The sequence below is a fragment of the Ammospiza caudacuta genome, chromosome Z (genome assembly GCF_027887145.1).
Source record: "Ammospiza caudacuta isolate bAmmCau1 chromosome Z, bAmmCau1.pri, whole genome shotgun sequence".
Classification (NCBI taxonomy): domain Eukaryota; kingdom Metazoa; phylum Chordata; class Aves; order Passeriformes; family Passerellidae; genus Ammospiza; species Ammospiza caudacuta.
This window is the reverse complement of record NC_080632.1, coordinates 68,041,425-68,055,184: the sequence shown is the minus strand read 5'-3', so window position 1 is coordinate 68,055,184 and position 13,760 is coordinate 68,041,425. Positions and strand designations below refer to the sequence as shown.

The following is a 13,760-nucleotide window of genomic DNA, read 5'->3' as shown; positions in this document are numbered from 1 at the left end:
ACAGTTTGCTTTTCAGGCTTATGGTGTGTTTCCATGCTTCCACTGAATTTCTTTTGTATGTTGACTTCCTGACTGCTCTCCTTGTGAAATGTCTGTATTTACAAGTTCCTCTGTCCTGGACTCCAACTATAATCCTCACCCTGGACAGTAGACTGTCCCATTACACTGTCTACTCTGGTTTATCCATAGTGAATTTTCATGGAAACAGAAAAGAAGAAAGAGCTGTTTTCTCAGAAGTGGAATAACAGGACTACATCCAGGTTTTTCATCTGTGCTAACAGCTCAAGGAGGTGCGCATTAATGCCTCTCCAATGATGGTTAGCAATATCACCACAAGGTAACTAAGCAAAATTCTCACTGTTTTACTGTGCCATGGAGATAATGCATATCATCCTCCAAGTCACAACCATAACTTGCTCTCACAACAACAACAACAACATTCAGATGCTCTGCACATCTTAGCACCTGCCGTCAAAGTCACCCACAACACGTGTAATAAATTACATGAAAAAATGCAGCTCTCTTGAGACATTATTACAAGAACATGTAGCACCACTTACAGAGGAAGAACCAAAGATCTTAAATGGTTGGGAAAATATTGTCCTTTCACTGTAAAACTAATTGATAATTTTGTATTGCAGGTGGAATCTTACCCTGGGTGACTGGCAGTGCCATGGCACAGAAAGTCTCACTGTACCTGTAAATGAAGTTCCTTGCCTTATCTACATTATTCTCTTCTTTCTAAGAAGAAAGATAGATACAGTAGGGGCTGGCAAACATCCTCTATACAAATATTATACAAATATAAGGAAATATTTTAGTAAGACAATGACTGAAGCAAGCAGAAACACTCTTAAGATTTCACAGTCACTGATTTAAAATGTCTGTCCCTAAGTGAATTATGTAACACAGATGTTGAAGTGAATTGCAACTCTCAGTCCATAGTGATGAGATTCACAAAATAGACTGTCTGCTGTTTGTCTCCTGATCATTATGGATATAATAAATAGCTGATGTTCCTCAAACTATTAAAAAACCCATATACCCCTGAAAACTTTGCCAGCACATCATACTATATTTCCTGAATCCCTCAGGATTTGTTCCCACAAAACATTTATTTCTAGATGTTCTGGTTTTACTTCATCAACTGAAATTCAAATGAACAAGGGCAGTGACCATAAAAACAACTTCAAGGTGATAAGGTTACTGAAAGCAAGCTTCAGAGTATATTATTCACCTCACCATGTACAAAGAACTCAATCCTTTCCAATTACAAAGACTTGATGTAATCTACTCATGATGCATATGAAAAGAATTTGCAAGCTTGGTTTTGTTCATATTTGAAAGAAGTAGGATTTTTTCTATAACAAATATAACCAATCTGAAAAACAGTATATGAAGCTTTTGAGTGAGCCTTTTCCTTCATTTTAAAACTAATGTCAAGAGTATCTCAACTGAATATATTTTTTGTCTTAGGTAATTTTTTTTTTTACTGTCCCACATAAGATTTTTAGATGCATACGTCAAAAAAAAAAGAGCTCTAATCAAAAGATAAAAACAACAGTCTCATCAATTCTTGCATATGCAGAAGAATCACAGCAACAAAAATCTTAGCAAGTGCCTACCAAGCAGAGCTCTTACACTCTGAAAATTTAGGTTATTTAAGAAGAAATGTAATGATCACAGGATTAACTCTAACACCATGTCACAAGCAAGACAGACCTGTAAGTGTTCTAGAGTTATACTCTTGCTTATGGAAAGAATTTTAATGGATTTCTAGAAACAATCATGAAATCTGAAAGAAAGTTTTAAAACCAGTGATTTATTTCTGCCAAGCCATAATCAACTGCCTTAAGAGCTACTTAGCTCCTGTAAGTTATACTGGTATTTTAAAAACTCTCTCATTTTCTTTCACACTCAATATTATGCACAAAAAAATGGGGCAAAACAGTTTTCCAAGGCTTTAAAGAAGCCTCAGCCCTCAGTTCTGTAAAATGAGCAGAACACTGTCCTTTTAAGTTTGAAAAGATCTGGAATACAAGTCCTATGTAGTTGAATTTCACAAGTAAACCTGCTTCATAATGGGGTGGGGAGTGGGGGAGAGGTGGAACTAATATTTATTCTAAAACAGGAATTGGGAAAAATGTTAGACTGCTACTATCTAATATGCACTGGAAAGGTATCAAGAACAGAATCTCTTCTGACATTCCCTCTGACTAGGAGACACCCAACAGCATAAAAAAAAAAAAAGGGTTAAGCCTTAATAATTGACTAATTTACGTAATTTAAACTAATTTGCATTTTAACCCAAGCACCTGAACAGTCCTGTGAGCTTTTGAAAGCTCACCTCTATTCTCAAAGTGGGTACACTCAAAATACTGCGCTAAACTGGTGTTTTATTCAAATAAAGTCATGTAGTTTTATCATGTTCCTTTATATAATTTTCCATTATTCTCAATTGAGCTTTTAGGAGGAGTAAAGCAACCAACTTTACTCAGTTCAGACTAGCATTTGGCATTGCATGTCACTTTTAAAATAGGAAAAGTTTCTCAATTGTCCAATAACTGCTTCAGATTTACAGGCATTAATTATTTTCTAAATTCTCTCTATTTTTTTAACTAGAAGATAATTCAAATTTACAAATTTTGTTATATTAAGTAGTAACAAGTACAATCAGAAAAAACATGAAATGGAAAACCTTAAGAAGCAAAAATAAACAACTAGAAGTTAATACAGAAGCAGATTATCTGTCACTCCTTGAAAGGGCTTCCTTGTCTTGCTAAGATTCACAATTCTTATAATTCATTCTCAGTGTGAAGTTTCAGAGTAATATGCATAGAATTAAAATATATACTTATTATTACAGCAATTCTAATAAAGGATTTTCAAGAACAGTTTGACAGCAGATCAAACTTAGCAGACTGTCATAATCAAAACATCCAAGCAGATGGATATACATTTCTAAGTACTTTAATTAAAACCTGAAAACTGCCTGGTTTTTTAATTTGAATTTTTATTCTTATTATTTTTTTCTAGCTTATCCTGGAATTTTCCAGTCACCTCATTCCACATGTGAAAATAAAGCCCTACAAACAGAAAGATGAGGCAACTAAATCCTTTCAAAACCAATGAAGTTTCATCAAAGGTCTGACCTAAAAAACAAATCCAAAAAACAGTCTTAAGGACTAAAAGATGTTATGGCAAAAGTTACCGGAACTTCCTATCAAACACAATGCAATTTTATTACTTTCAGAATACTATACTTTCACCAAAGCCTGAGCTACCTACACATCAGTACACCCTTAATGACTTCTGAAAAACTTAAAAACATACCTTATTACAAAAACCAAAGAATAATCATGGCAAAGAAGTACAATTGCTAGAATACATTACTCTGGTTTATATGAAACTGTTTTAGAACCTCTTTCTGTTATAAGTATCTTTTTCCTTTTGTTTAAAACAGCAGTTATAATGAAATAGTAAGGCAGAAGTAATTAAAAATATTCTTTCCTTTGTACCCTCAGGCACTGACTTTGCTCAATTTTTTGTTTAAAAAAAAATGCTCACTTTTAAAATTCTCATTTTTCATCTGATCTGTGATATAACTATACATAATCTTTGTCCACATACTTGATGTTGAAATAGATTAGTTGATCAAAAGACCAGAATACAGCAGGATAGGAGGTATTCTGGTCAAAAGGAAAAGGCTAGTTTATAACCCAGGGTCATTCTTCCATTTTGATTCTGAAGTTCTTTGCAAAAAAAAATCAAAACCAGCCAAACAACCATGCTGCTTTCTAAAAATACAAGAATTCCACTTATTAATTCACAAGCAGTTTATTTTTACTTATATAGTGAAATGTATGCTTCACTGTTTGAGCGCATATAAATTTATCTAAATCCTGGACACCTATTGAATTGAGTCAATTCAACAGCAATTGAACATTTCACTCTTTATACATTGCACATTCTCCCGAAATCTGCATTAAACAAATTAGTCCTGCCATCTCGTCATAACTAAACTGTTCTCCGTTGCAGAAATAGGCCAACAGTCCACAAAATAGGTGTCTGGATGATTTAGCCAAAACAAGCAAGAACAACCACTCAGCAAACATTATTTGCTTTAATCAATCTCATCCAACCCCCAAGCCATGAGGAATTATTCTCAACTAACAGAACCAGTTAAATTTGCATTACACTGCTTTTGGATGCCCTAATGAAGTTACCTGTCATTAATGATCCAGTTCAGACACAGATTGAGAGAATTAAGGTTTTTGCATCTCTTTACTATTTCCATCACGGTTTCATTGTCCAGTTCTGTGATATGACGTAGATCCAAGCTTGAAAGATTTCTTAGCTATTGAGACAAATATGAGAGAAAGAAATAATCTGAAATTCATTCACATACATAACTGTTGAAAAAATTGTTAATTTTTTGGAAGTTACACAGTATGTGCAAGTTAGTCATGAAAGATATGATTACTATATCTTTTACAAAAAGCAAACATACCAGAGATATTCACAGAATTCAGCTTGAGCAAAGTTGTGATTCAGGCACCCAGTTACTACATAAAATCCAGACATTCTCACTCAAGGTGTCATACAACCTACAATAAGGGCCTAGGCCCTCCTCCTTGTAAATACATGGAGCGCAAGATACCAAGGTAAAATATCAACTCATTGAGCCACAGGAAAAATAAGGCATGGAAGGAAGTGAGACAGCATGTTTGTGCTTAGATTCAAATGAATGCAATTAGCGACTCCAGAGTATAAAGTTTTCAAAGTAAACAAATAATACAAACTCCCTGGAAAATACAGTATTTATACTGTAGTCTCATCTGCACAGTTATCAATAACAGACTGGATATTCTAAACAACAAAATTTGGAGTCACAAAACAATATGATTAGGAGTTATGCACTAATTAAACTGACTTATTCCTAGTGTTAATCATTCCCATGTCCTTCAAAAGCAAACCCTTTTACAACTTTTATCAGTTATAGATGCAAAAAAAAAATTTTTACAGACTTCTCCAGTATCACTTTAGTCATAATAACCTCCAAGTACTGTTTGCTTTTTAAGCTGTCTGAAATAATCTCTGTTATACTCTGGAAAAATAATTGCATTAGGCAATATTGACACTTTAATTAAATTTACTTTCCCTGTAAGAGAGAAAAAATGATCCTCATCAGTGATTTAAGTCACTAAGGATTTGATTAGGTAAAGACATCCAACTGAGATCACAAAATTGGTCCACTTCAGTAGTTAATTATTAAGTCAATGAATTTAGGACAAGTGGGTAGGGAGGGAGGTGGCAGCATGGGGTGAGAAGAAAAGAAGAAAGAAGAGAAAAGGACTTCAAATGTAGGCAGCCTTCCCCAGAAAGTGGTGTTTTGTTCTTTACGTTTTTAACAGGCTCCAAAAAAAGCTGAAGACAAGCTACATGCCATTCCCAAAAATTTAGCAAAACAAGCATAATATCAAGAACCCTCACCTCTGAGGAACATCTCTAGGGTACATCTACAGAATCTAGGACAATAATATTTCAAATATTATGATACTACCACAGGTGTCACTGTGGAGGTAACTTACTGTATTGCCACTGAAATTCTGAAATAAACTTTTTTGTGTATTAGGAAGCAGAGCATATAGTGATTGACACTGTGTTGGTAAAAGAGTCACCTTTTACAAGCTCTATTTTCATTTCATACATACTGCACCAGCATCAAGTTTATCTTCTATGTGCCAAAAAAAAGCTCATAACCAATTTCTCTTTTTTTCCTTTATAAATTACAAGAAGGGGAAGCTTTCAGCAACTGTAAATTTCCCCAACTTCACAAAGCTATTCATACTAGATATTTCAGCCTTTAAACCATGCAGGCAATAATGTGGTCTATGCCTATGACATATAAAATACACCTACTGGACAATTCAACAATAAGTATATGTTCTATGACATTAAACAACTAAGGAGACTTAAAAGACAAGTAGAAAATCTTCCCACTTAAGAAAACCCCAATCCTTCTTTCTCAGCAACATTCTTCTTATGAGAAGATGACAGTACTGGTAATTCTTTTGCCATTATTATTCCTTACAGACTAAAACATACAAATATACACCAAAGTATCAATGCCTGGAAAGGGGCCAGTACTCCTTTAAAAATTCCTAAAAACTGTCTTCAAATTAGGTAAGAGGTAACAACCATGTATTATCTACCTCAAAGATCTACCTGATCTACCTCAAATTATCTACCTGATGAATGCAGCAGAAAGCATTTGAGGTTTCCCAGGGAAAAAAAAAATTGGCATTGCATGGCTGGAATCAAAAACTAAACTGATTTCCTAGAATTCCTTTCTACCAAATTGATAGGGTTTTCAAGGTAGATTTTTGCTCCTTACCATTACAGGAGAATGATCATTCCCTCATTGCTTCTTTCCTTCACACTAGTAATAGTCTATCTAATATTATATTCAGTATAGAGCAACTCAATAATCACTTGTCTTTTTCACTGTTACATTCTTTCATTTTAAACACCTGACCTACTTGACAGGTTAATTCTTTTTTTTCTCAGGCACAACATACTCAAAGAAGAAAACCTTTGTGTCTTAGAAGTTTGAAGACACTGTTTCTGATTGATACATACTCAAGTATAACGTAGTCTCTACAACCTCAAAATTGCCATTACAGAAGTGTCAATGGCTTTCAAGACCCGTAGAACTGAATACACACTTGCTCTTGAGACAATTTTGGATCAATCTGAATACGACAGTGAAAAGAAGACCTCCCTGCCTACTTAAGAGGTATAAACATCCCATTATTGGTCACAGAATTGCAATAAATGCAATTTATTGTGTAAGTAATAATTTTTCATTAAAAATATATATATACACTTTAACAACAAATTTCGTATTTTATATATTACCTGAGAAGTAATTTTGGGGGAGAAGTGCTACAATCACTACTATGAAAAAATTGGAAGAGAAAAACACTAACCCTCATAGCTAAATAGTATGATATTAAAAAGAAAAACCAAACTTCTCCAAAGCAGACAATTAAAAAACAGATGCTTGAGTCCACAGTGCATTCATAAATTCTGACATTTAAATAGTGTACCTTTAAACAGTATTTATTCAAGAGCAAGAGTATATTCCGTGACTTAAATACTCAATCTTACAGAATTAGGATGCATAATAGTTTTCCTTTTGTGGTTTTTTTTTTTAACCAAACTTATTTTGTTCATGCAGCAACACCATTTTACTGAGCAATTTCAGGGCCCTTCTTCTGCAGATATCCAAGCTTTTCTTGAAATCTTAATTTTACAGCTTTGCAAATAAGCATGCACAAGGAGAATTTAAACTTTGAACTCAGCAACCTCAGTTAAAATGTTTTAATGGAAAAAGAAATATTTAATGTGACAAAACACACAACACAAATAAGTAGGCAGAGGGCTTAAAATATGAAACAGAAAATAGCAGAATTTTTTTAAAAGCAGCAACACTTAAACTAATTTTGCGTGATACTTATAAACACATTCTTGTTGAAATTACTGATTATCACTTACACAAAAGTAATGACATCATTACTTTTGGATCACAGATATTTTAAAATATGTTAAAACCTTTGAGGTTTTTAAATACTTTGTTTGGTTGCCTTAAATAAATTTTATGTTAAATGATATATTTGAACATTCAGAGTTTATCACACTGTTTGTGTGCCGGAATGTCATGCAATTAATAAGATTTCTATCTTGACTACTGAAACTTGGAATACTAAAATATGTGCAGTGCTTCAGGTGATAGAAAATTACTATTACCATTGGGATCATAGGCAATTTAAGGGTAGGTGTATCAACTCCTGTGAATATTTAGATGTTATTGTATAGAAATCGCTATTATAATGGGTACACAAATTTTTTCCCATTGAATGCTTCCCTATTTCCTGTAGAGATATGCTGCCCTAAAAAGCATAGAAGATAACAGAACTATAGAATCATTTAGGTTGGAAAGGAACTTTAAACCTGAGTCCAATTGAAACCTATAACTGAGAAGTCCGCTGCTAAACAATTAATGTAAGATTAATCCTCTTCAGCCAAATAATTTCAGAAGGTAAGTCCTTATAAGGACTTAATGAGCTTTAAACTCAGATTTTTGCTAATTAGGCTTAATTTTCTTGACACTCTGTGTATACATGCCTTCAGGGAATAAACTGGTCTCTGATTTAAGTCTCCAAAAGCAAATGTATGATTGCAGGAAACGAAAAACAGCAACAAGAAAAAAAAAAACTGTAAACCATATTCTTTGGCTTGTAATATCAATATAATCTATTAAATATTTTTAAAAAATCACTCACATTCATTAATTTTTACTGAAGAGTTGCCATAACTGAACTACACAATTCAGATATATTGTGATCCTAGAATAGTAATCATACATGGCCTAAAGATTTGGAAAATTATTGAATAGTTACAAAGAAGACTATTTTCCCAAAGACTGATCAATATGTTTTGCATATTAATAAGTTTTAATTTCAATTCTTAGGTACTGTGAAACATTAAGGTTCACAGTACCTAAACATTGCTTAAGTAACAAACAAGAAATCAAAAACTCTGTTGGAGGACAAAGATTTAATTACCTCTAGGGCAGGGACTTTCACACACATATAAACTACATATATAGTATCTGTGTTACAAGACTCATTTCCAGTTTATAAACTATGAAAGTTGCTGTAGAATTCCATTTTTACTGATTCATAGTTTACACCTTCATGTTATTTACTGTCAAGTACTTCAAATAAATTTTTTTGGGGCAGTGGAGGGGAAATGGAAGTTTCCTAGATCCAACACTTTCAACCATGCAGTCTTCTCTGCAATGTCTTTTTCACTTCATGGAAAGAAATAGCAGTTGGGTAAAACCACCTAATTCTTCAAAATAGGAGGAAGGACCTCTTAAGAGGGACACATTTAACTTCATTCAACAAAATCATCAGGTCCAGTTTGACAAGATGCAAAAATGTTCACACACCACCACATCAGGTAAAATTTCAAGCCAACACTCATGAAGAATGTCCCAGAATCATTGCATTCAAAACCCTCTCTTAATGCCTTTTTCCTGTCATTGAAAGACTAATTTAAAAGGGCACATTACTAAAGGCAAACAGATTGAAATAAATCATATTTCACCTTATGAAATCCAGCTTATTATATAAATTGATTAAGATACTGTTTTCCCCGTACTTAGCCAAAGAACAGCCATCATGCCCTTAGGCAGGAAGCTTAATGATTTTAAGATCAGAATGTATGCTGAAATACTACCATAAAAAGAGCAAAAGGCAGAACACCTGGTGTCAAAACAAATCATTTACTAGAAAGAAACCATAAATTACCCCAGTTCAGAAAGGCTCTTGTAAAATCAGTCTTGTCATGTGTAGACTATCATTATGTATCTGTCACACTGATGATGTCTACACTGAATAAGCCCAAAAATTTGCTCCATAAATCTAAATTTTGATTGACTTCATACTGACCACCACCTCAGACATAGGAATCACTAAGTTAGATTGGACATGGGTAACTAGTATGAGATGAAGAAGTGAAGATCACATGATTCCAAAAACAGTTCTTAGATTAACAGTCTTCATGCATTGGTGATTAGCAGAGTAAGTTAGAATTTTTTTTCTGTTGAGGTTCTGTACAAGGATACATACATAAATAGGTATCTGTAACAAAAATTACCAGACAGACTGTCAGAAATACATGGTGTAGAAGCACAGAGTATATTGTTACAAAGCTATTATTCTTGCATATATACCAGAAACCAAAGGAAGAAGCCAAGGAAGTGGCTTGGTAATAAAACTATATCTAGATGTCAAGATTTGCTGATGCCAGCTGTACAAAGTCTATTAAAAATGCAACAATTAAACTGCTGAGACGAAATTACCACAACAGGGGAGGAAAATGCCACTGTTCTTGAGGTCAAAGATGTAACACTACAAAATCAATACCTCACTAGAAAGAATACAAAGTTTCTTATTCCCATACAGTTAATGAACAATGATTACCCTTCTGGCTGCTCTGTGCTCAACACAATCACCTAATATGCACAGGCACTTTTCGTATTTGTGTTGATCTTCACACTTACAGGAAAAGCAAAGTTGAAAATAACCAGGGATAAAATCTTGAGAGACAAGGATGTGTGGATGGGAGAATGAGTGCAAACAAGAAAAAAATTATACGCAGAAAGCTAATTAAATACTAAAAGATAAAACAAGAAAACAGTCAGTGGAGATGTGGTGAAACCAGAAGATAAACTAAAACATTCTTCCCGCCTCCACAGAAATGACACAGATAAGCGTTGGACTAAATACTCTGATGTCATGGAGGAGGTCATTCACTTCCTTTGTAACGATGTTTGACACATTAAAACTAAAGGAAAATGAAACACATTCAGGTCATCAGAACGAACAGCTGGTTTCAACTGGACTTTAACTGTGAATTGCATATAAACACACTCCTTTTTTCCCTTTCTTTCTGTGTATGTACATGAAGTGCCTCTCATCTTACCCAATAATCATTATTTACTTTATCAGTATTTTTTTTCAGTTTACAATAATTTCAAGGAAAAAAGGCACCAACCTGATGACATGGTCTTGTTCAAAAATCAAATTTTTTCTGACTGCCATTGTGTTCAGTACAAAAAGAGTGAAAATAAACCCTGAATGTTTCTTCTTTTTCTTAAGTATACAAGACTTTCTCTTTCATACCCCACAATTAGCTATTAAAAAAAGCTCTGCAATGCAGCAGCACTGTAATTAAGAATTTTTCAAGTGGCGGTGTTTTTAAAGAGAGCTAATATTACTAGGGGGAAAATACAGTAATAATAAACTACTCAATTTTTATACATCCATCAGCCCCAAAGCAATTTCACAACCGAGGCCACTGCTGTTATCTCCAGTTTGCACACAGGAAGCTGGACAGAAGGCAACTAGCTCTGCACAGCCTGGAGGGACACACTCACAGGCCACAGAGAGCAAACAGCAGATTCTACATTCTCTAGTAACTTCAGACTGGAATTACTCCTAAATGGTTATGAAACACCAGTTAAGTACTCAACACAAAACCAACCACAAATGGTTAGAACAAAAAATTATGTCATCAACAGATGAATTCCGGGAAAGACAGATGCAGCAGATAATGTTACTACTTGCTACAGGTCTTTCTAAAATGCCTGTCCCCATTTTTCTTACAAACCCCCTTTAAGTATTGAAAGGTTGCAGCAAGGTCTCCCTTGAGCCCTCTCCAGGTTAAGCAACCCCTGACTTTCAGCGTTATCACATCACCGTCTTTGCAGTATTCACAGCCTACAAAAGTTGTACAGATACAGCTTGAGGGAAGGAAACAGAAATACCTAAATCTCAAGTCCCAACATGTACGAATTTACTTACAAAGTAATTACATACTAAAAGTCTAAGCACCCTCAGATATTTTCTGAAGGACTACGCTCAATGGGGTCGCTCCAATGTAAATCAGGATTTCTAATAATTTATTATTATTAAACACATGAAAATCAGAAACACATTAATAAAAAGTCAAGCTCTTGACTCTTCTTCAATCAAATAAATGTGATTATAAAGCCATTTTGTTGAAGGATAAGACATCTAACATTTATTAAATACTCAATAAATCTAGGTCAGAATAATGCAGCAATCAAAACATGTAGCTGAAGAGTGATCTTAGTGGAAATTTCCCTACATACCCTGTCTACGTAAAATGTCTAAATTTTGTACCTCCTATATTTATGTTGTATATATAAACATAACCTATGGTTATAAAAAGGTAGTTTTCATATTATATGAAAATATTTGTATAATTTCTTTCTCCAACAGATATGCACACCTTTTGCTTATCACTTCAATATACAGTGATTTTGAAATTGCATCCTTTGAGGTTGTATAACTTTGCCATCCAAATTAATTTCCCTGGCTTATTTCTTTTTGCATGTGTTCCAAATGTTTTCAATTCTTCAGTATCTTCAGCTAAGCAGCTCTAAAATTATGAAAGTAATTGATCGATATGCTGAATGGTTCTGTATAACAATAGGAGACCTTTACAGCTGCATAAAGAAAGCCTTTGCTTTCACCAGTCACACTCCATTTTTATTAAATATGCTCTCTACTTCCTACCTCAAGATCTCCTTAACTATTTTCATGTTTGCATGATCCCTGGACGTACTTTCAGTTACAAATTTTAATTAGATGGTGTTTGTTCACCTCATTCAAGTAATCCATTTTATTGAAAACTTATATTACTTTCTGCAGATTCACTCAAGTAAATTTTCCCACACATCGCTCACTCCTGTTATGCAAAAGAAAAAGGAAAGAAAATAAAATGTATCTGTCATATTATCTATGTCAAATAAGAAGATGAATATAGTCAAAGTGTATGTACACAGGGGGGTACACTTCTGCAACCAGAGGTCTGTCTTAATCTCTTGCAATTAGAATTTTGTATTTTAAAATGGAATTTTGTTTTGTTTGCAATGGAATCAGCTGCAATTACATATTTTAAAGAGTTTTGACCTGAACATCATTGTTACTTGTGAGAAAACGTATAGTCCCATAAATATATTTTTGGTAAAGTGTTTTTATACAGTGAAATCTAAATAATGCTAAGTTCACTCACTTAATCATGTTTCTGTCCATGTCAGTGCTATAAATCATACACATAATATTATCCTGGCTGACACCTATGACATGGCTGTAGTCCAGAACACTAGTGACTAGCAGAAGGTAGCTATGATACTTACATTGGTAAGGTGAATGACTCCCTTTGAAGTTACAGAACAGCCCATGAAACCAACATACTGCAGCTCAGGGCAATGTTCAGCAAAAGCTTTCACCGACTGATCTGTCACCTACAGAAAAGATAAACAGGTAACAGTTGAAAAGGTGATATAACCACATACTTAACACCGCTTAAGAAATTTCTACACAACATCGGCTCATTTAGACCATTAGTATTATTATAACCATTACTATTATTTCTTTCAAGAGTTTGAGAGAGATTATTGCGTTTGCACAGTTATGCATGGACATATATACATGAAAATTAGGAAGAAAAAATATTTCTGGCAGAAGGCAGAGAAAAAAGAAACACAAGACAGCAGATGATAGCCACAAATTCAGATCTTACTGTCATCCTATTTATGTGCAAATAACCCAAGAGACAATTCTATTCACTATTTTCATAAATTATATACAAAAATGAAAATATAACAGATTAGTTATTGTCATCCCATATACTCATACCATACCCATCACTGACTTTGCAAAGAATTTGAGTTGTGTGCTACCTTGAATTTATATGCCTTGTCTTATATTTCTTTGCAACTAAAACACAGCAACTGAAGATTTCAACTTAAAAGTAGTATTACATCTGTTTCTCACATGAGACTAGGTAATCTGATGGCAATATAGCACTGTGTCAGTTTTCAGACAAATGGAGATGTTATCTAGTTTATTATTGAGATTTATTTATTTATACAACTATTTTTCATCTACAATTAAGTTTGTTTTGTAAAATTTAATAACTATAAAACACAATCTATTGTGTAAATGCATTGCTTTGTAAGTAGACTAAATGATCAAAAGCAACTTTGTGAAGAATGTAATACTGACATAGGTACACTTAAGAGGACATCTACACACATTCATTTAAACAAGTAAGGTTTGTTTTCTTTTTGTTTTCTTTTTTTCTTTTTCTTCTGA

The 13,760-nt window shown here is 33.7% G+C and overlaps 1 protein-coding gene across 1 annotated transcript in view; it reads right to left on the bottom strand.

The window, feature by feature from the left end:
* The window catches only part of FBXL17 (F-box and leucine rich repeat protein 17), a 279,322-nt gene that overhangs the window by 174,623 nt on the left and 90,939 nt on the right, over positions 1 to 13,760 (bottom strand). Inside the window, exons 5-6 of the mRNA XM_058823719.1 lie at positions 12,800 to 12,907; positions 4,227 to 4,357 (exon numbers count right to left, since the gene is read on the bottom strand). Of these exons, the coding sequence (XP_058679702.1) occupies positions 4,227 to 4,357; positions 12,800 to 12,907 (239 nt within the window). The remainder of the gene's footprint in view (positions 1 to 4,226; positions 4,358 to 12,799; positions 12,908 to 13,760) is intronic.